The sequence below is a fragment of the Anabrus simplex genome, chromosome X (genome assembly GCF_040414725.1).
Source record: "Anabrus simplex isolate iqAnaSimp1 chromosome X, ASM4041472v1, whole genome shotgun sequence".
NCBI classification, from domain to species: Eukaryota; Metazoa; Arthropoda; class Insecta; order Orthoptera; family Tettigoniidae; genus Anabrus; species Anabrus simplex.
The window spans coordinates 147,381,242-147,405,042 of NC_090279.1; the positions used below are offsets into that span (position 1 = coordinate 147,381,242).

Consider the following 23,801-nt stretch of genomic DNA (forward strand, 5'->3'; position numbering starts at 1 on the left):
AGATTGAATCAAGGTGCAGTAAAGCTAATACAGTGAGCTCACAGTTGCGATCAACAGTATTCTGTAAGAAGGAAGTGAGCTCCCGGGCAAAACTCTCTTTACATCGGTCTGTTTTCAGACCAATTTTGCTCCGTGAGAGTGAAAGCTGGGTGGTTTCAGAATATCTTATTCATAAGTTAGAGGTAACAGACATGAAAGTAGCAAGAATGTTTGCTGGTGTAAACAGGTGGGAACAATGGTAGGAGGGTACTTGGAATGAAGAGATAAAGGCTACGTTAGGAATGAAGTCAGTGGATGAAGCTGTTCGCATAAACTGGCTTCGGTGGTGGGGTCATGTGAGGCGAATGGAGGAGGATAGGTTACCTAGGAGAATAATGGATGCTGTTATGGAGAGTAAGAGAAGCAGAGAGAGACCAAGACCTCAGTGGACCGGGCGAGTTAGCTGCTTCCTTCCAACTCCTAGCCCTTTTCTGTCCCATCGTCGCCATAAGACCTATCTCTCTCGGTGCGACGTAAAGCCACTAGAAAAAAAAAAATGAACCTCAGTGGTTAGACTCGGTTTTTAATGACTTAAAACTAAGGGGTATGGAACTAAACGAGGTCACAGAACTAGTTACAAATAAGAGAATTGTGGTGGGGTTTAGTAAATTTGTTGAGACTTGCCGACTGAACGTCCACCCCCCTTTTCTTTCCGCTTCACTTACTTCCTCTCTTCCTCCCCGCACCTCCTTCTCAGGGCTTCATTAAAACCTCACCCACTCATCTCCTCATTCACGCTTCATTTCCAGCTTCGCTCAACTTGTTGCAATATCAGGTGATTCCCATACGACATATGTCTTTTAAGTATATTCTTCCCCCTAACATAACTCTATCATATCTGTCATTTATCCAGGTCAACTGTACAGTCCGCATTGAGCTGCGAAATCCAACCACCTTTAATTACTATTATGTATTTAGACCTCCATGCGCAACAATCATCTTTTAAGATTCTTAAAAACAGAAGAGCCTTCCTAACATCATGCATCGCATTCATGTATACTGAATATATGAATATCTTGAGAGGACAACGTGACTTCAGCTCAGTTGAACTTTGAATAGAAAGCTGCATATTTAAGGAGCCAGCCTTTATTGAACTTCTACGCATCATCCTTGACCAGCAATTTAAGGATCTCTATCGTTAACAACTTTTTAATGTAGTGCAGCGCACCGGATTTTTATGAATCTCTATCTAAGAGCAACTTTTTAACTTAGTGAAGCGCATCTCTTGAACCTTACCTTAGTTTCTTACATGGTATGTATATTTCATTTTTATGTCATTGACACTGCACTGTGTCTTAAATTGCTTGAACTTTCAATGGAATTTTATTTTATGTAACCAGTCTTAACTTCAATTCTATAATAATAATAATGGCGTATGGCCTGCAGAGAGGCCTGGTGAGGGTCTTTTTCTCGTAGACAGCCTATTAGGCGACCTGCATGTCTGTGAAGATGAGGGCCCTACCTAGGATGATTTCTAATGCTGAATACGTCACACACATCCATCCCCCGAGCCATTGGAATTAACCAATTAAGGTTAAAATCCCCGACTCGGCCGGGAATCAAACCCGGGACCCTCTGAACCGAAGGCCATTACGCTGACCATTCAACCAACGAGTTGATTCTATTAGTTGCGCATACAGTTTTTAAGACCTTTGTGTCTATACATTGTTTATTTTCTTCGATGTATTTGTGTTGATTTGCTTTAAGGCTGATGATGACCTACAGTTGGGTCGAAACAAGGAAACAAGTCCAGTTTGTATCAAAAAGATGGACCTTAATAATAAAATATTTAAATACTATTGTAATCGCAGTTCAATCTATCATAATGAAATTTATATCTTTTAAGTAATGAACGCTGAAAGGCATAATGGTATATAATGAAGATGCATATATGAGGAAGCATTATCTGATCCAATAATGATAAAGGAGGAGTTTCTACAAGACAATGTAATCGGACCTGTGTGTTTTCTTATACAAGGAAATGATATCGTTAAAGAAATTGAATCACAGATAAGGCATTTTATGGATGATGTTACACTAGATACAGAATTGTGTAAGACTGCAAAAAGACCTTGACAATGTTGTGAGATGGACAGCAGATGAAACTGTGATGGTAAACTGGGTGGAAAGTCCAGTTGTAAGTTTCACCAAAAGCAAAAGTCCTTTCACTTTTAATTACTGTGGTGTTAGGGTGAAAGTATCTCACGGGGATCACTGTAAATACCTAGGTGTTAATATAAGGAAAGGTCTACATTGGGGTTATCACATTACAAGGATTGTAAATAATGGGTCAGATCTCTTCGTATCGTTATGAGGATATGTAACGGAAATGACATATAAATATTTAGTAATACCCGAGTTCAGGAGTGTGTGTTCAGAAGGTGCGCTATTTCCATCATCAGAAAATTATGCCAAAAAATGCAAGAAATGTATAATATAAAGCACATAAAACATACCCATGATTGGGGTATGGAACAACTTTTAAGGAATTTGCATCTTTCTGGTCTGGATTGCTTGTGGCATTCGACAGTATTCAGCTGCTGCAGAACTTAAAAGAGTGGAAATAGCACCTTATGAACAGACACTCCTCAATTATTAGAGTATGGTTGCAGTGTATGGGACCCTCACCAGGATTACTTGATTCAGGAACTGGAAAAAATCCAAAGGAAAGCAGCGCAGTTTGTTCTGGACAATTAGATGTGTGAAAATGGTGCAAACTTTGGGCTGTGAAGTCTTAGGAGTAAAGAGCCAAGCCGCTTGACTAAGCAATATTTTCTGAGTTGTTAGCGGTAAGATGCTGTGGAATGACATTCATAAGCGAATAAGCTTCAATAGTGTTTTTAAAAGGTAGGAATGATCATAACATAAAGCTGAAGTAGGAATTCACAAAGACAAATAGGGGCAAATATTGTTTATAGGAAGAGGAATTAAATTATAATAACTTACCAAGGGGGATGTTCTGTAAATTTCCAACTTCTGCGAAATAATTTTGGGAAAGAGTAGGTAAATCTGCCACCTGGTTGACAGCCCTAAATTCAGATCAGTAGAGATTGATTTATTCTTGATTAGCTTAAGGAGTTTTGGGTATTGTAGGCCCATAACACTTTCGAAAACACTGCTTAATCTTGATGAGCTGATTGTTACGAGCAACACCATACCCGGAGGAGAGGTTAGGGTGGTTCAAACCCCCCTCTGGAATTTAAGTCGACTTGATAAATTTACACAGCATATATAGGGTATGAAATAGCATGCAATAAGTTAGAAATATTATTAAAATGAGAATTTGCAAAATAAACAGTTGAATTTAACCTATAAAACCTTTAAAAGTTTCTCTATGAATATAGTTAAAAATTTTACTGAAAAAGTTATTTTGTTTTTTTACATGGATTTTTTAATGTTATTAATACATTTTTCACCATAAAAATCAATATCACTAAACATATAGAAATACTTTCATGTTATCAAGCCACTAGAAGATTTAAAAAAAATCAAACCTTTAAGATTTTTAAAACAGTGAAACATATTGTTACCTCCATTTTTAAACGCAATGACAGAAATCTTTGTGTCATACTGAACGCACGTATTCTGCCCATCAGACCGCCACGAATTTACCTTTCTACTTCACCCGTTGAGTTGTAAAAGGTACTGCTCTAAAACTATTTAAACTTGTCTTTCTGTAAAATCTATATAAATTTTCACACCAGACAAATGTTTCCTGGGGCTATGTCGTAAGTCCATGGCCGCTTCCTTCCCACTCCTAGGCCCTTCGTACTTTCCTATCCCATCGTCGCCATAAGAACAATCTGTGTCAGTATGACATAAAGCAAATTTTAAAAAAAATCTATTTGAAAATAAAAAATAATTGTTACTAAACATATAGAATTTTTTGAAAGTCTCCCCTTCCCCTGAAACATTAACCCCCTCCGAAAACAATTTCTGGGTACGGCCTTGGTTACAAAGAGTGATGTTTGCTGGTTTGACTCAACACTGTATTACACACTTGTGCACCACTTGTTATGTAGCTCCCTTTGGAATAACACCTTTTAATTCACTTAAATTGAGGTGCCAATCTTATGCATATTCCTCACATGTGAGCACACATATTATGAAGATGTGCAGATTGCCCCTGTCCTTTTGTGTTTTTATGCTTGTGCTTTTCTTCTCTGTCTAATGCTCCTTCTTCCTACACTGACCTGTTTGTCCTCCTTTTAATGTTCCTGTCTTTATACGATATGATTCAACACTTGTTTGTTCTTTTCCAGTACTTAGATGCAAGTATAGCAATGTGCAGTTGTTATACGACTTTTAATTCTATATACTTCATTGTGTTTATCTTATATTTATTTATATTGTTTCTGCAGGAGGGTCAAGAGGGACGTGATGCAAAGAAACTGAAACCTGAATCTAAGGAGAATACTGCCTCTTCAAATCTTCCTAACCTTTCTGTTGACTCTAAGAAATCGGATGGGAATAAGGCGATAGAAACAGAGAGAAGAAAGTCTGATCGTAAAACTGTTCAGCATATACCATTTGTGAGTATATTATGTCTTTTATTACCGTATTTGCGCGAATAATACCTGATAATTTTTTTAAAAAATTTGAGGCACGAAATTGGGGTGCGGGTTTTATTTGCGTCAATGTTGGCTTTTTTTTTTCTTTTTTTCTTCTTCAAAATTAGCCTTCCTGAAGTTAGAGTGCGGGGATTATTCGGTGGCAGGAATTATTCGCGAAAATATGGTATTTTTATTTGTTTTCTGTTGTTTTTCTTTTTCACACCTAGTAAATGCTGTATCTGCACCCAAATTAAGGTCACAATCTCTAACTTCCTTATACTAGCCTTACCGATAATGTTTCCAAGTTAGTGTAATGTTAAATAGCTAGAAAATAGAAATAAAATTCGAAATATACTTATTTTATACTTACAGAGACAGATACAGTCGAACATCAATATCTCGAACCTCCATTACTAGAATTTTCAGTATCTCGAAGTAACTAAAATTTCTTGGCCGTTTGTCTTATTCTTCATGTGTACCATTTCTCTAGTACTCGAAATTCAGTTACGCGTATTTCTCGAATCAAACATTTCCTCCCTTGAAGCAAAAAATACCCTGTAACTCGAATTTTGTGGAACATTAACTGTGTAGTATGGCATTTGTGGTTTGTGAGGAACAGTTAACAAGTAAAGAAAGGGTTACACTGATACCGGGAACTAATATGATGGGAACAGAAAAACTAAAACTTCTTGTGATCGGAAAATCGGCAAAGCCTCACTGTTTCTTGAGTGTGAATTAATTACCGGTCACGTACGAAAGCAACCCCCAAAGTCACGGATGACCTGCTCCATTTACGAATCTCAGCTGCGTGGTATTGACGAGAAGTTTCAATGTGAAGGGAGGAAAGGTTAACAGTAACAAACAGAAGAGATTAACGTATTTTTTCCAAAGGTGTTAATGGAGATGTGTTTCTTGTTTTACTGCTGTATGCACTGTATACTGTCTTCTAAAAAGTTACTATGATAAGGGTGATAAAGTGATGCCATAAAATAGGTTTTTTAAAATATGTTAAAAATAATGTATTCAATGTAAGCCCGTGGATACATATGATTTAATTATGTGCTATGCATGCTCAGAAACAGTATTCTCTATATCTCGAAATTTCGACAACTTGAAATAAAATTTAGCTCCTGAGGTGATTTGGGATATCAAGGTTCCACTGTACATTTTTCATCATCATCCCTTAACCATCTCCAGTCATCTGGGTGCAGTACAAGAGTGCTCTCAATCTGTGTCTATTCAGGTACATTTCTTCTTTCTCAACTTGGTGCCATTCCACTCCTCTTCCTTCCAGGTCCTGCTTTATTTTACTGATCCACCTAATCCTTGGTCTGCCTCTAAGTCTTTTCCTTTTCAGTTCCTTTTCTAGCCATTTTCTTGCTGTTCTCATTTGATCCATCCTTTTTACATGGCTTGAGTCTTGCTTTTTATACATTTTCACTTAGTGACTGCTTTACTTGTGTATTATAACAGATCTCTTCATTCTGGATCTAATCTCTTCTTGTTTTCTGTAGCACTGACCTCAGAAACTTCATTTCTGCAGCTTGAAGTCTGCTACTATCTCTACTGTTGATCATACAGGTTTCAAGGGTATATGTAGTTATTGGCATGAGATATATCTGATAATGGGTTCTCTTTGTAGTTAAAAGTATTTGGACCGGGCGAGTTGGCCGTGCGCGTAGAGGCGTGTGGCTGTGAGCTTGCATCCGGGAGATAGTAGGTTCGAATCCCACTATCGGCAGCCCTGAAAATGGTTTTCCATGGTTTCCCATTTTCGCACCAGGCAAATGCTGGGGCTGTACCTTAATTAAGGCCACGGCCGCTTCCTTCCAACTCCTAGGCCTTTCCTATCCCATCGTCGCCATAAGACCTATCTGTGTCGGCACGACGTAAAGCCCCTAGCAAAAAAAAAGTATTTGGTTATCCCATAGAAGAGACGTAACTTGGTGGTAATATTGTGCTCCTTTTTGGACTCTGTCAGTGATTTCAGCAGAGGACTTTCTGTCACTAGTTACAATACTAAAAAGATATTGAAAATGGTTAATGTTTTCTAGTTTCTCGCCGTCCAGTTGGATGTTATCTTGTAGGACTTGCCTGCTGACTGGCATCACTGCTGTTCCTGTGTGGCTGATTTTTAAGCCAAATTGCTTAAACTGCTGGTTCCAAGTGCTTAATTTCTGTTGAACTACTTCTCCTGTTCCTCCGCAAATCACCACATCGACTTCAAAGATTAATGCATTGAAGTCCTCATTAGATTCATCCTTCACCATAATGAACAGGAGAGGTGACAAAGTGCTGCCCTGTTGCACTCCTTTATTTGTAGTGAACCAGTCAGAATAACCATCTCCTATCTGGATACAGCTCTGGCAGTGGTTGTACAACAATTTTACCTTGTTGGTAAGATTACTGGCATGTTCCTTCTTAAAACTAAGAAACAATGTTAAGTTTTGGTCCACCCAATCAATACAAATCACTTAACAAGTGAAAACTATTTAATATAAAAACATATTAAATATATTTAGGGACATGTTTCATCTCTATTTGAGACTTTATCAGCCATAAAATCACGTGGTAGATTACAAAACACATTGTTTAGAAATTGAAAAGGAAAATGGAGAACCCAATGCCTTTTTAAGGACTATTTGAGATACGCAAAAGATATTTTATATACATTATTTACACAAAATTGTCCTCACTGCTTGCAAAAACTTTTGTTATCTTCAATGTTAAAATTAAATATAACCTGAAATATGACATGCCAGCCATAACTTCTCGTATGGAATACAATGTCCATTGTTCCTGTCTGTCACGTTATGAGGAGAAAGGATGAGAATATGGAAAAACTAATTGCCAAGGAAAATTCTATGGGAAAAAGGCATGAGGATGAGTCACAAAAAGATGGGGTTGATCAAATTAGAGAGATGACAAACTTGCCCTGTAGAACTACTGTCCGGAAGATGCAAGATCACACAGAACAGGATCAACTTACGAGAGAAGCAACAAAGCCCTTAAGTCACGATACTCAGTCATGGGTGTAACGACTGGAGGGAGTTTGCCTTTTTAGGCATTCATATCGATCTTTTGCTTCCATTCAATAATTACAGTATTTATAATGCAAAGCCTATTTAGTTTCAAAATATTAATAGAGTATAAAAATGTATTAAATATCTTACAGGTAACTACCAGTACAGACTATGAATCTCATGTTAGATCCGTATTGATGGTTAAATTTCTTACAAAATTGTACAACATTATGTTGATATCTTCCTAGTCAGTACTATAATATTTTACGTCCAATTAAGACAAAACTTTACATAGACATAGACATGTTTCCACCTGGCATAGGGTCATCCTCAGTAAGACATACAAAATGAATTAAAAACATCAGACACAAAATAAAAGGTTAGTTAAGAAAAGATTTTTCTTAAAAAGCATGATGAAAGTTAAAAATTGTGAAATGGTGATCCTTAAAACAGTCTTGAGCTAGAGGCCTTTTTGTTTCAATGTTTTTGTTGTCCCTTGGTGTAGTTCAACTAGTATTTTCAACTGTTGGCTTAGTTGTTACATTCAGACATGGGCTGATATACGTAAGTCGAGAGCTGGACTGCGTAGTCAGAGAACACGGGTGATACAAGCGGGCCACGTATCACTAAAAATGAGATGGTTCAACTTTAATAACAGCTTACATTAATAACAGCGTTGAAAGTAGTAAAAATGCAAATGGACGTGCGTTGTGGCTGAGGGACGAGTCACTCTCATATAGTGTAGTGTCAGCTGACGATGATGAGTTGATAATTTAGGAGTAGCATGGAAGACACAGAATATATATATTTTTTAATCATCCATTGGTACTGGTATGTGGGGTTTGACTCGCAACGGTGTTGATGGTTAAGTACCTAATGTTATTCTTCCATCCAGACATATGAGCATACAGACGGTTGACTGTTACAAGCACCACATGCAACATTGTACACTGATGTATTAACCAGTGAAAATTGAAAATATACTGCCTATTGTACGGGTTTATGCCTAATTTATGGTGCATGTAAACAAATCACATGTGCTGTGTTGCCAAATATAAAACACAGTACAGTATTACCCGCTTTTACGTTCTCGCATTTTATGTTTTCCTGTCATTTACAACATATTTTGTTGGTCCCCTCAGATTCCCTATGCTTGCAATGCATTAAAATCCTCAAATTTACGTTTGTGACATTTTATGCTTCCTGCCATTTACACATTTATGAGACGGGAAAAAGATCAAAGTAAAATGGCGTTGCAACGGTCCTATATCACTTCGAGTAACCACAGCATGGTGACCAAACCGGACAGCACACACTTTACGCCAACACATGGACGAAACTAACTGATTACAAATATCAGGGGAAGCTACGCAAACTGCATTATAACTCTGACGAGCAGGTTGCCTGCTCGATAAATTTACACAAAATGCATTATGCATTACACTTCTGACGAGCAGGTTGTTTACCCACAAATTAATTTTTTAAATATATTATTAACAGAGAAATAAAACATATAGCTTGTTAGATAATTCTATACCGGGCGAGTTGGCCGTGTGGTTAGGGTCGCGCAGCTGTGGGCTTGCATCCACGAGACAGTGGGTTCGAACCCCACTGTCGGCAGCCCTGAAGATGGTTTTCCGTGGTTTCCCATTTTCATGCCAGGCAAATGCTGGGGCTGTACTTTAAATAAGGCCACGGCCGTTTCCTTCCCACTCCTAGGCCTTTCCTGTCCCATCGTCACCATAAGACCTCTCTGTGTCGGTGCGACATAAAGCAAATAACAAAACAAAACAAAAAAAGGTAATACTATAGTCATTCTAAGAAAGATAATCAAAATAACATACTGCATTACACAATATTTTACCTACCTAGTGGTATCCTCCTCATGGTCAGTGGATTAGAAGAATCACAAAGGCATTGTAGTGTCAACAGTTAATTTACACTGGACCTTTATTTGATGTAAGTACTGTTATAGGATTAAGATTAAAATACTCTATAAATTAATAATATGCATTTGTGTAACATATGGTTCATGTAGAATAAGGTTTAGGTTGAGAATCAGATACAGGAAAATCAGTTTGGTTTCAGAAGTGGAAGGTCAACAATAGAGCCCACTTTCATTATGAGACAACTAATGGAAAAGCATTAGGAGTACGGGAATGATACGGTGATGACATTCATTGACATTGAAAAGGCATATACAGTGTCCCCAGGATGAAAGTTTGGGACAGTCTGGTGCAAAAAGGAATTGGACAGGGATTAATAAAAATGATCATGACATTGTATAAGGAATGTTGTAGTTGCGTGCAAACACAAGTTGGCAGGACAATAACTAGTGGACTGAGACAGGGAAGTGTTCTATCACCAATCCTGTTTACAGTAGTAATGGATGACATCATGAGAACAGCAAAAGCAGCATATGGAGGAAGAGAAATGAACATGATGTTATTTGCAGATGATATTTTGATTTGGGGAGAAGACGACAGGAAGGTTCAAGAACAGTTGAATGTGGTGAATGGGAAGATCGAAGAATGTGGATTGAAAATAAGTGTAGAAAAGAGTAAAACTCTTGTTATGACTAGAGGGGAGAAAGAAGGGAAAGGTCAAATTAGACTTGCAGACAAGCCCCTGGAAGTAGTGGAAACGTTTAAATACCTGGGGTGTGAATTAATGGAGAATGCTCGACTGGATGCTGAGATTAGTAAAAGGATTCAAGCTGGAAGTTTTTTCTATCATAGTGTAAGAAACATGTTATGGGACAAAGATGTGCCAACGGAAGCAAAGGATACTATGTACAAAATGTATTACGTACCCATAACAACTTACGGAGCAGAAACTTAGACAGTGACAAAGAAGGATGAGAGTCGAATACAGGCAGCCGAAATGAAGTTCTTGAGGAGTATGATACAGAAGAGTAGAAGAGACAAAATAAGGAACGATAAAATCCTGGAAGAACTTGGAGTGGAAAAAATGAATGATAGAATAGAGAAGAGCCGACTAAGATGGTTTGGGCACATAAAGCGAATGAGCGATGAAAGAATGCCAAAAAAGGTGATGGAAATGCAAATCCAAGGAAGGAGAGGCCATGGACGGCTATGATTGAGATGGAAGGATACCATCCAACGCAGCATTATAGAAAGAAACCTGGACTGGGACACAGTGTTGGAGGAGGAGTGGTGGAAAGACCAAAGAAAGTGGAGAGGAACCATATTTCCCCCTACCCGGCTACAGCTAGATAAAGGGAAATGATGATGATGATGATGATGATGATGATGATGATAGTTCATGTTTGTGGGTTACTGTAGTCACGTCCTAGTTCATGAACCATGGGCAACGGCTGAGTGGCCTAGTAAGTGGTCCTGAGAGTCGGGATACCAGTTGCTATGGAATGGGAGTGGGCATCTTGGACATATTCTGAGTCTTGGCCCTCCTTGTGCTCAGGCAGCTAGGACTATACAATTCACCGGTGGTCCATAACCCGTTAAGAGGAGCCATCCTCACTTGGACTATGTGCAAGTAGGGTAGCATCCTGCTTCATGAATTTTCCGAGCTCAGAACATTTTAAGCAAGCCTCGGACCTATGGGAGTAATGGAGTCCCACTCCCATTTGACAGGCGAGGGACTCCTTGGAAACAACTTGGCGAACGAAATGGAATTCGATGGGGAGCTATCAATATTAATGGCGCTTATGGAAGAACGAAAGTAGAACTGGCTGAGTCAGCAAAGAGGATGCATCTGAATGTGCTAGGAGTAAGTGATATTCGGGTAAGGGGAGATAACGAGGAAGAGATAGGAGATTATAAAGTGCACTTGACGGGTGTTAGAAAGGGAAGGGCAGAGTCTGGGGTAGGGCTTTTTATCAGGAATACCATTGCACGCAACATAGTTTCTGTTAGGAACGTAAATGAGCGAATGATGTGGGTAGATTTGTCAGTTGGAGGAATTAGGACAAGAATTGTGTCCGTGTATTCACCACGTGAGGGTGCAGATGAGGATGAAGTTGACAAGTTTTATGAAGCATTGAGTGACATCATGGTCAGGGTCAACAGCAAGGATAGAATAGTGCTAATGGGCGATTTCAATGCGAGAGTTGGGAATAGAACTGAAGGATACGAAAGGGTGATTGGTAAATGTGGGGAAGATATGGAAATTAATGGGAATGGGAAGCATTTGCTGGACTTCTGCGCTAGTATGGGTTTAGCTGTTATGAATACATTCTTCAAGCATAAGGCTATTCACCGCTACACATGGGTGGCTAGGGGTACCAGATCCATAATAGACTATATCTTAACAGACTTTGAATTCAGAAAATCTGTTAGGAATATACTAGTTTTTCGCGTATTTTTCAATGATACAGACCACTATATGATCTGTAGTGAACTAAGTATCTCTAGGTCTAGGGTAGAGAAAGTGAAATCTGTCTGCAAACGAATAAGGGTAGAAAATCTCCAGGACGAGGAAATTAGACAGAAGTACATGGATATGATTAGTGAGAAGTTTCGAACAGTAGACAGTAAGCAGGTTCAGGATATAGAAAGTGAATGGGTGGCATACAGGGATGCTATAGTAGGAACAGCAAGGGAATGCCTAGGAACAACTGTGTGTAAAGATGGGAAAAGGCGAACATCTTGGTGGAATGATGAAGTGAGAGCAGCCTGTAAACGTAAAAAGAAGGCTTATCAGAAATGGCTCCAAACAAGGGCCGAGGCAGACAGGGATTTGTACGTAGATGAAAGAAACAGAGCAAAACAAATAGTTGTTGAATCCAAAAAGAAGTCAAGGGAAGATTTTGGTAATAACCTGGAAAGGCTAGGTCAAGCAGCAGGGAAACCTTTCTGGACAGTAATAAAGAATCTTAGGAAGGGAGGGAAAAAGGAAATAAAGAATGTTTTGAGTAATTCAGGTGAACTCATAATAGATCCCAGGGAATCACTGGAGAGGTGGAGGGAATATTTTGAACATCTTCTCATTGTAAAAGAAAATCATCCTGGTGGTGTTGCAAACAGCCAAGCTCATGGGGAGGAGGAAAATGATGTTGGTGAAATTATGCTTGAGGAAGTGGAAAGGATGGTAAATAAACTCCGTTGTTATAAGGCAGCAGGAATAGATGAAATTAGACCTGAAATGGTGAAGTATAGTGGGAAGGCAGGGATGAAATGGCTTCATAGAGTAGTAAAATTAGCGTGGAGTGTTGGTAAGGTACCTTCAGATTGGACAACAGCAGTAATTGCACTTATCTATAAGCAAGGGAAGAGGAAGGATTGCAACAACTATCGAGGTATCTCATTGATTATTGTACCAGGTAAAGTATTCACTGTCATCTTGGAAAGACAGAGGAGGGGGGGTGTGATCGGTCGTTGAGAGGAAGTTGGATGAAAACCAGTGTGGTTTCAGACCACAGAGAGGCTGTCAGGATCAGATTTTCAGTATGTGCCAGGTAATTGAAAAATGCTACGAGAGGAATAGGCAGTTGTGTTTATGTTTCGTAGATCTAGAGAAAGCATATGACAGGGTACCGAGGGAAAAGATGTTCACTATACTGGGGGACTATGGAATTAAAGGTAGATTATTAAAATCAATCAAAGGCATTTATGTTGACAATTGGGCTTCAGTGAGAATTGATGGTAGAATTAGTTCTTGGTTCAGGGTATTTACAGGGGTTAGACAAGGCTGTAATCTTTCACCTTTGCTGTTCGTAGTTTACATGGATCATCTGCTGAAAGGTATAAAATGGCAGGGAGGGGTTCAGTTAGGTTGAAATGTAGTAAGCAGTTTGGCCTATGGTGATGACTTGGTCTTAATGGCAGACTGTGCCGAAAGCCTGCAGTCTAATATCTTGGAACTTGAAAATAGATGCAATGAGTATGGTATGAAAATTAGCCTCTTGAAGACTAAATTGATGTCAGTAGGTAAGAAATTCAACAGAATTGAATGTCAGATTGGTGATACAAAGCTAGAACAGGTCGATAATTTCAAGTATTTAGGTTGTGTTTTCTCCCAGGATGGTAATATAGTAAGTGAGATTGAATCGAGGTGTAGTAAAGCTAATGCAGTGAGCTCGTAGTTGCGATCAGGAGTATTCTGTGAAAAGGAAGTCAGCTCCCAGATGAAATTATCTTTACACCGGTCTGTTTTCAGACCAACTTTGCTTTACAGGAGCAAAAGCTGGATGGACTCAGGATATCTTATTCATAAGTTAGAAGTAACAGACATGAAAGTAGCGAGAATGATTGCTGGTACAAACAGGTGGGAACAATGGCAGGAGGGTACTCGGAATGAGGAGATAAAGGCTAATTTAGGAATGAACTCGATGGATGAAGCTGTACACATAAACCGGCTTCGGTGGTGGGGTCATGTGAGGCGAATGGAGGAGGATACACCGTTTACACCGGTATTCCTTGGGTCCCTTCAAAAGTGTAAAAGAGGGTAATAATGTATTGTTCATTTTCACCATGACTCTGGTATACCCATGGATGCTTTTGTTTACGTCATGGTCAGCTGACACTTGACTGTATGAATGTGACTCATCCCTCTCAACCTTACCTCAGCCACGAAGTACTGAATGGCGTATCTCTGACACTTTCAGTGTTAAAAAGCAACGTTAAATTACCGCATATACATGAATAATCTGCACATATTTTTTAATAGAATTTAGCAAAGAAAAACTTGGGTGTGCTTTGCCTCGAACAGTGGATCCTGTTATACTGTAGCATTATTCGGCTTTTGTCTGTGTGGTGTCAGTAGCACGTTAGAATTTGAATTGTGAACCACGTGTAAAGTATGGCTACAAGTTCTCGTAATCACTTGTTCAGGGCTAAAGGAAAGCTTAGGGTTATTGAAGATACAAAGTACATTGGAGACCACGCAGCAGAAAGAAAGTATGATATCAGAGGAAGTTTGACTCATGACTAGCAGGAAATCAAAACCCGACTTCAAAATATGAAATAGTAATTGCCGGGCATTTCGTACATCACATTCATTATCGTCGCCATCATCATAATCCATTTTCGTCGTCTGACTCCTGCCGAGTTCGGACATTTATGACACCTTTCCATCTTCCTCTATCCAACTACCATTGTTCCTCCTTAACTGTTCGAATCCAGGTTTATTCTAAGTATACTATTCTTGATCATTTTCAAACACCTTAGTCTGGGTCTCCCCCTTACTCTCCCTCCTTCTATCTGGGTCTCCATCATTCGCATTGGCATCCTTCGTACCACACTTTCCTTTACAGCTAATACCAGACAGCACAGCCATTACAACACAGAGGGGAAATTAGCTGATATCTGGATAGCAATTCTGATCGAGTGGGTTGCCTGTCTAACAGCATGGGAAAATTATCATGCATTTCTTTTAAAAAAATATTACCTTTATTTTATACATCAGTCCTTAAGTTTAATTTCTTGTAAACAAAACGCAAATTATAAAGCCAATGTTTCCTAAAAAAAAAAAAAAAAGACCTACTAAAATTAGGGTGCAAAGATTATTAGCATATATATGGTATTAATCTAGTGATATACAGTTTTCACTTTTGGAATGTACGCTAGCTGTGCTACCAGCATGCAAACTTAGAATAGTATCAGAGTGTAACACCTCAATGACTTTCCTTCTAAGTTTGAGATAGCGAAAGATGTACTCCCCACTTCAAGTTATTGTCCAAAAAGTGTGTAAATTGCATGGGTTCACATAGGTATGACATTTAAGATAAAAATTCAAAATTTCATCTGCAGCTGTATTGGTATAATTCTTTTCTCTTTTACTTCCAACTGTCTTCTTAAGCCATTTGTAATTTCATTAACAGGGTATGGAGGATAGCAGTTCAAATAAGAAGACTGAGAAAACTACTCGTGTGTTAGATGGTTCATGTCTTGCACAAGATGAGATTTTGCCACGGTGTAGTAATGAGACTGATGTGTCAGGAGCCGGTGGAACTGCTGAAGTAAGTCTTTTCCTAATAGTTGTCAAATTTACTATATTCAGAGCTAGTTGTTGTATCTGTTATTGATGAGTTTTTAGAATGACAGGAAACATATCAGCATAATCCTTTCAATAACAATGCCATTGAGTCTGAAATAGTGTCAGTGTAATGTTATATATATGTTATTTACTTAAGTGCTTATTTGATTACTATTTGTATAAAGGGGCTGTACCAAATGAATGGAGAGTTGTTATAGTAGCCCCAGTGTACAATGGAAAGTGTGATAAACATAAAGCTGATAATTACAGGCCGGTGAGCTTAACATGTGTTGCATGTAAGCTCTGCGAAAACATTCTTTCTGATTAATAAACATGTTTGTGAAATTCCTAACTGGCTTGGTAAATGTTTCAAGAAAGGTAATTCTCGTGAGGCTCAACTTGTAGGATTCAGCAAGATGTAGCAGATATTTTCGATTCAGGAGGTTAAATGGACTGCATCACTATTGACCTATTGAAGGCTTTTGATGGGGTAGATCATCGGAGACTTCTGATGAAAATGAGGGCTAATGGACGGTAAAAGAGTGATCGAACGGATGGCTAAATTTGTAGAAAGCGTAACTCAGAGAATTAATGTAATGATAAAGAGGGGGATACCACAAGGCAGTGTTATTGGACTTTTACGTTTTCTTATACATTGAAACCTCGTTAAGCCGTTTCTGCAGGGGACAAGGAAAAAGAACCTGTTAAGTGAGAAAACGTACTAATGAATATACGAATAAGAACTATCCAACAGGGATGTGGAAAAACTAGATACGGTTTTTTCTGACATAAGGGCATTTGGAAAATTCTTTACGTCATGTATCCGCAGGTACAGTGAAAACTAAATGCCTATCTACTATTTCTAAAGATAAGAGGAAAGTATTAAAAGGTGTGAAAAATACGAGAGAACAAATTTGAAATTCTTTTCCGGTAGGGATTATAAAATAACAAGTACACTGAAAGGTGTAAAAAACACCAGACAACAAATATGAAAACCTGTGCACAGGGGCCGACAAAAATATCGAAGTATTATTGCAGATCACAATCTTTCTAGAACAAATGTTAGTAGAAGCCTTTTATTTCGGAGCGGTGGGTTATTAAACATTATTTTCTGGTCACACTTTTAAACAAAGAATTGGAGGTTACACTTGACGGGCTTGATGTTCAAATGCCAGGAATGACTTTGGCCACCTTTTTGAATCGAACAAAATCCACCAACTTGGGTGATTGAGTCGAAACTCAAAGGTGCGACTTTTAACATTCACAACCTCTGTGTGCTTACGCCAGTCCACTTTCTGACAGATTTTAATTTTGTCTTCATTATCAAGGAATTTCATGACATTTTCCATATCCGTTACTAGGCTATCACAAGACAAATATGAACAATGCTAGTCAGTTTCACATGATTATGTTTCTAATCTAGATATAAGCTACCATATCATGTGACAAATATTCACTACACTTCAGTGTATCACTCAACACAAAATAAATTTCTACCTTCTGAATGGAATGCGAAATACAACCACAAACAGGCTCACCCTGCTGTTCAGCAATCTCGCTGCTAACCAGCAAGTAAAACTGAACATTCCTGAGGCTAACGGCTTGCTCCCCGAAAGTACAACTTATTATATGAAGTTCAGGAAGGTCGTTTCCCGTAACCACGCAACTCTGGCGACGGCTCTTACCCGAGTTGGAAATAATTTTTTTTTCACAAGGGATGACAAATACGATAACATTTTGAGAGCTAGGAAGAAAGTGTTTGTACTAAGCGGTAAAAGCGAATTTTCATGATGCGATAAGTAAGGTATTTTCATATAGATTTAATACAATGAGAATTGGGACTTCGAATTTGTGACGTGTTAATCGGGAAAACTTGTTAATGAGGAATGCACTAACGAGGTTTCACCGTATCCAGGATGTAACAGTAAGGTATGGCCAAATGTTCAGGACACCTTTCTCACACGTAGAAGAAGAAAATACGTTATATGGACATGGGTCCGGAGGTGCTTTATTTCCATGTTAGAACTCATTTTTCTACAATTCTACGTAGTACATTAATCATGGGTAAAACACAGGAACAGAACGTATCTGCATGCCACATGAAATGTTCAATACGCTCTCGCTTAACATGGATATGTGAACAACCCACTGATACATTGAATCCTGGATGCGCTGATGCTGTGGTTTGATGCCATTTATCAATGCCAACAGGTGGGGGTTGTATTGTTCTATTATTTTAACTTATGGGAAATAAGTACAGCTGCAACTATTGATAAAACAGAACAGTACCAACATTTTATTGCTATGATTACAATTAAACTTGATGTGTAACTTCAATACTTCAATTATTTCTGTCCATTAGAAGAGAAAGAAAGAGGAAGAAAAACGCTTTTAATCAACACAACTGACTACTGCATACATTTCAACAGCATTGGATTATTATCCGTTGAATATATTTTATATGGTTAAAAAGGACCAACCGTGATTCAGATTTTCATGCTTTGTTGTTTAAAATCTTGAATATGATCATGACTGCTCCACCCTTGAATTCTCATCATTGCCAAAGAAGACTATATGCACTAAAAATACTGTTATTTATTTTCTTAATGAAAGTTTTATTGACCACCTAATCAATACATATACAGTGGAACCTTGGATTGCGAGCATAATTCGTTCCGGCAACATGCTCGTAATCCAAATCGCTCGTATATCAAAGCATATTTTCCCATAAGAAACTATTGAAACTTGGATGATTCGTCCACAACACAAAAACATTTATTCGCATAACATTTCTAAAACAAAATATAACGTAAAACAATTAAACTGCACTTTACCTTACAATAGAATCATTGTTGGTGTGAGGGAGACGAGAGATGACATGAGAAGAGTTACTGTGTAGCACGAATTTCACTAACGGAATCACTGCTATCAGTTGGCTCATTGGAAGTGTTTTCTTTTCGTGCAACTTTAACGAGGAACCTGTCCAATGACTGTTGCTCTTGCCTCTTTTTGAGGATTTCACTAAAATGTGACATTGCATTGTCATTGAACAGATTCATCCACTGTAATCATCTCCTTCTTCCGACTGATTTCCTTTTTATCCTTCTTTTCGTTCACAGGGCCCATCGTTGCAGGACAGTTATATCACAGATGACAGAAACAAAACATGTACACTCGTACAGTGTTGACTATGCGAGCGAGGCATGCCAACTGAAATCCAGCACGGGAAATGATTACACACACTTTCCCAGGAAAGAGAGTGGCAGGGGGAGGGGAAAACAAAGGCACAGGGGAGGTGAAAACGTACGTAATCGTGACGCTCGTATTGCGAAACCTCACTCGCTTATCAAGTCACAATTTATTTAAAATATTTCCTCGTCTTGCAAAACACTCGTAGACCAAGTTACTCGCAATCCGAGGTTCCACTGTATATATTTTTACTAGGGCTAGTTTCAGCCGATGTAAACAGCTATCTTCAGCTATCCATAGCAAGACAGTTTAAGGAAGGACATAGTGTCACTAAAATTCATGTCTTAATGAAAATGAAAAGCTTCAACTTGTTTTCCAGTCAGTGACCGGGACAGGGATGGAATGAATGAAGTCCCCATCGTGCAGCGAGGATAGGAATTGTGCTGGCTGCCGAAGCCTGGGGTAATGATTAATGACTGACAGATGAAATGAAATGATATTGGAGAGTGTTGCTGGAATGAAAGATGACAGGGAAAACCGGAGTGCCCGGAGAAAAATCTGTCTCGCCTCCTCTTTGTCCGGCACAAATCTTGCGTGGAGTGACCGGAATGTGAACCACGGAACCCAGCGGTGAGAGGCCAGTGTGCTGCCATCTGAGCCACGGAGGCTTCTCATCTTCTAATACAAACATCAAATTGGACTGAATCTTAAAAATCCGCATTAGACCGAGGGATATCCTGATATTTAAGAAATTAAGTCAAGTCCGTCTTAAACATCAGGATATCCACGGTCTAATACGGCAACATTTTGAAAAGAAAATTGATCCAAATATTTCAATCACACGTACAGCATACAGCATGTTCTTATGTATGTTTAGTAGACTATGTAGGGGAAACATTATTCAAGCTCAATACTGATAATTTTAACACAGCAGTTTTGGTGTTCGACCGCCTCTGTGGTGTAGTGGTTAGTGTAATTAGCTGCCACCCCCTGAGGCCCGGGTTCGATTCCCGGCTCTGCCACGAAATTTGAAAAGTGGTATGAGGGCTGGAACGGGGTCCACTCAGCCTCGGGAGGTCAACTGAGTAGAGGTGGGTTCGATTTCCACCTCAGCCATCCTGGAATTGGTTTTCCGTCGTTTCCCACTTCTCCTCCAGGCAAATGCCGGCATGGTACCCAACTTAAGGCCACGGCCGTTTCCTTCCCTCTTCCTTGTCTGTCCCTTCCACTCTTCCCATCCCCCACCAAGGCCCCTGTTCAGCATAGCAGGTGAGGCCACCTGGGCGAGGTACTGGTCATTCTCCCCAGTTGTATCCCCCAACCCAATGTTTCACGCTCCAGGACACTGCCCTTGAGGTTGTAGAGGTGGGATCCCTCGCTGAGTCTGAGGGAAAAACCAACCCTGGAGGGTAAGCAGATTAAGAAAGAAAGTTTTGGTGTTCATGAGTAATGTGTTATAACTAGGGCCCGGATTTTTTTTAAAATGCATATGCAATTGCATATTTTGACATATTTTGAGGGTTAGTGCATATTCTAGACGTAACAGCATATTCTGGTATATAATGTCTGAATTTAAGGATAATTCCAAGAACTACTAAAATAAATCTGTTTTGTACATCCCTAGCTAGTTGCCTATTTTATGTGCATCCCTCGCTGGTTGGTATTTTCGACTGTCCGTGTAATGGCACTTTACTTTCACAACTGACAATGGCAACAGATAGCTTAGGTGTGGGTAGGCAGGCTGGACTTCCCTGAATTCCTGTCTCTACCACAGCAGATAATAATCTCAGGGGGCTGGGCACTTGGTCAGGACAGAAGTATCTTCAGTTCACTAGTTACGTTCCATTTTAGTGCCCTGCATCTCATTTCTAAAAGTGTTAGTTTTTAAAAAATGCCTAAGGAAAAGAGCAGCAGAAGAGATTTACTAAATCAGTGGGTGTCGGGTAATAGGGACTATTCAACAGATGGTGTCATCGTGTACTGTCAAGTTTGCTCAAAGGAAGTGAAATGTGAAAAGAAATTTCAGCTTGAACAGCATTCAAAAACAACTGCACATATTAAAGCAAAGGAGGAGAAGAACAGCACACCACAACAACTACTTTTTACACAGGTAAAGCCTAAGCCATGTAGTCTTAATACATTTTCAAATGATCTTTGTAGGGCTTTCGTATGCAGTAACATTCCATGGAATAAATTAAACAATCCAGTTCTGCGATCATTTCTCGAGAAATATTGCGTAAATCAAAAAATACCAGGTGAATCAACTCTTAGGAAAAATTACCTACCTCCGCTATATGAATCTACCCTGGAATTGATCCGTTCTGATATCGGAAGGAACTGTGTCTGGATATCGGTGGATGAGACAATGGATTCGTGTGGCCGTTACATAGCAAATTTCGTGGTTGGTAAATTACATCCAGACGAACCCGGTAAGCCACATCTTCTTGCTTGTAAAGTACTAGAGAAAACCAACCATAGCACAATAGCAAGATTTGTAAATGATTCTCTGCGACTATTGTGGTCATCTGAAATTGAGACTGATTGTTGTAAAGTGCTTGTACTACTCACAGATGCAGCTTCGTATATGTTGAAAGCAGCAAAGGCCCTCCAAGTATTTTATCCAAAACTCATACACGTAACCTGTTTAGCGCACGGATTACACCGCATTGCAGAAGAAATACGCGCACAGTTTCCAGCTGTTAACAATTTAATTGGATGTGGGAAGAAACTGTTTCTGAAAGCACCAGCTCGTGTCCAGCTCTACAAAGATTGTCTACCTGAAGTTCCTTTGCCACCTGAACCTGTCCTGACAAGGTGGGGGACATGGTTATCTGCAGTATCATTTTATCAGGAACATTTTAATGAAGTGAAAGAAGTGGTTACAAAACTTGAAGATGAACATATTGCGTGTGTCCGTGATGCAAAAGGTGTGTGTGAAACCGCTACTGTTTATCAAGATGTGAATTTCATTCATGCACATTTTTTTAAACTTCCAAAAGCCATTGAGAGCTTAGAATCTTCTGGTACTCCCCTCCATGAATCACTTGATCTCGTTGAAAAAGCTGCATCTTCGTTGAATTACGCTCCAGGCGAAATTGGAGAGAAGATTAAATGCAAGTTAGAAAAGGTGTTGAATTCGAACCCAGGACTGAAGAAGATTAAGTTAATTAGTCAATACTTGAGTGGAACTAGGGTATCCTTGCCAGATGTATGTTCCCAAACGTTGGTGCCCATGTATAAGTACTGTCCAATTACGTCAGTTGATGTAGAACGATCATTTTCAGCCTATAAACTCATTTTGACGGACAACAGACATAGTTTGTCTCCAGAAAACATTCAAAGACTACTAGTTACCTATTGTGATGCTTCTTTTTGCAATAAATGATACCTGTAAATAGGTAAGTGATTAAAATTGCATGTTTTTAAGAGCATATTTCCTTATTTTCCGTGCATATATTGTAACTTTTTAGTGCATATTTGCATGCATATTTTCAGGTTTTAGTGCATATAAATCCGGGCCCTAGTTATAACATCCTCAGCTTTATATATGCATGTTCCCAACTTACTTTTTTTTATGAGCATCAGCCAACAACGACACATTAATGTTATTTTTTTAAATTAACTAGTGTTCATCAAGATAAAAAATCCTTGAATATGGACCATATTGAATATTTTAATTGTGTACATATGTGTTTTTATGACCATACTTGTGGTCTTTGCTTTATTTAAGATTCAGTCCTATTTGACGTTTGTATTAAGACATTCAATTTTAGTGACACTATGTCCTTCCTTAAACTGTCTTGCTGTGAATAGTTAGTCCTAGTAAAAAAGAAATACTGTATTGATTAGGTGGTCAATAAAACTTTCATTTAAAAAATAAATCATATCCATCAATACGGGCGTAATAATGAAATTCATTGCTTATACTAAAAATACTGCACACTGTCATCCTCTTTTTATTATACACATGCTATGTAATTAATAGCTTTCCTGTGTGAAAACTGTATTACATAGTCAGCACAACTGCAGTCCATCCGATTTTTATATATTAGTAAGACAATTTGTTGTTAAATTTTTAGGGGAAAATTGAGGTGCAGCCATCATGTGGTGGCATCCATTATGTGATTAAATACTGAATTAGCCAAAAGTTTTAAATATACAGACTGAAGGACACTTTTATAAATATAGATACCTACCTGGAATGCAGAAATTGTAACAATGATAATTATACATATAGAGCATGTTTGCATGGTACAGGGGAGATGGTTTTTCACTATTTCCCATTTTTACACCAAGCAAAACTAGGCCATGGTCACCTTCCCAGCCCTAACCCTTTCCTATACCATTGTCGCCATAAGACCTGTCTGTCTTCGTGTGACACAAAAGAAATAGTGAAATGAAAAGGAAAAAAAAATCACTCCCTCCTCCCCCCTCTCCAATGTTTTCTACAGTGGAAAATGCTGGGGTGAATCTTATATGAGGATCTAGGGCAGAGTTGACTGAACCTCGAGAAGACAGTGGAGGAGCTTCCTGATGCACAAGTTATGATATTAATCCTTGTCTCAATAACTGACATCAGCATTCATGAAAATTGAAATTTGTCCCAATTCTTGACCCTCAGGGATCATTCATCCTTAAATAAAATTTGGCTTTTTAAAATTTATTAAATGTTTAAAAATTTTTTAGAGACAATTTTATTGTACATTATTTTACCTGTGATAAATGTAAGGTGAGTTTCATTTGTATATTTTATGCAGACTATGAATGGAGAACTCTCAAACAACATAGTTAATGGTCTTCAGTCTTCAGAGACAGTGATGAGTGGTACCAAGGAGACGGCTAAAATAACAACAAATGTGAGTAATGGTCTCATATTCTTGCAGAAAATACATAAATAATCCCTGCACTCTTATTTTAGGAAGGGAATGTTTTTTTAAAATATTATCTTATGTATTTGTATAGTCTTGTTAAATATTTACTGTATTTTCTCTCCTATAACCCACTGCTTTTTTCCTCATTTTTAACTTCAAAAACAGGGGAG

The 23,801-nt window shown here is 38.6% G+C and overlaps 1 protein-coding gene across 1 annotated transcript in view; it reads left to right on the forward strand.

Moving 5' to 3' along the window:
- LOC136886717 (uncharacterized) overlaps window positions 1–23,801 on the forward strand; it is a 420,809-nt gene that overhangs the window by 369,475 nt on the left and 27,533 nt on the right. The window contains exons 27-29 of the mRNA XM_067159522.2: window positions 4,401–4,571; window positions 15,417–15,554; window positions 23,518–23,616. Coding sequence (XP_067015623.2) covers window positions 4,401–4,571; window positions 15,417–15,554; window positions 23,518–23,616 — 408 coding nt within the window. The remainder of the gene's footprint in view (window positions 1–4,400; window positions 4,572–15,416; window positions 15,555–23,517; window positions 23,617–23,801) is intronic.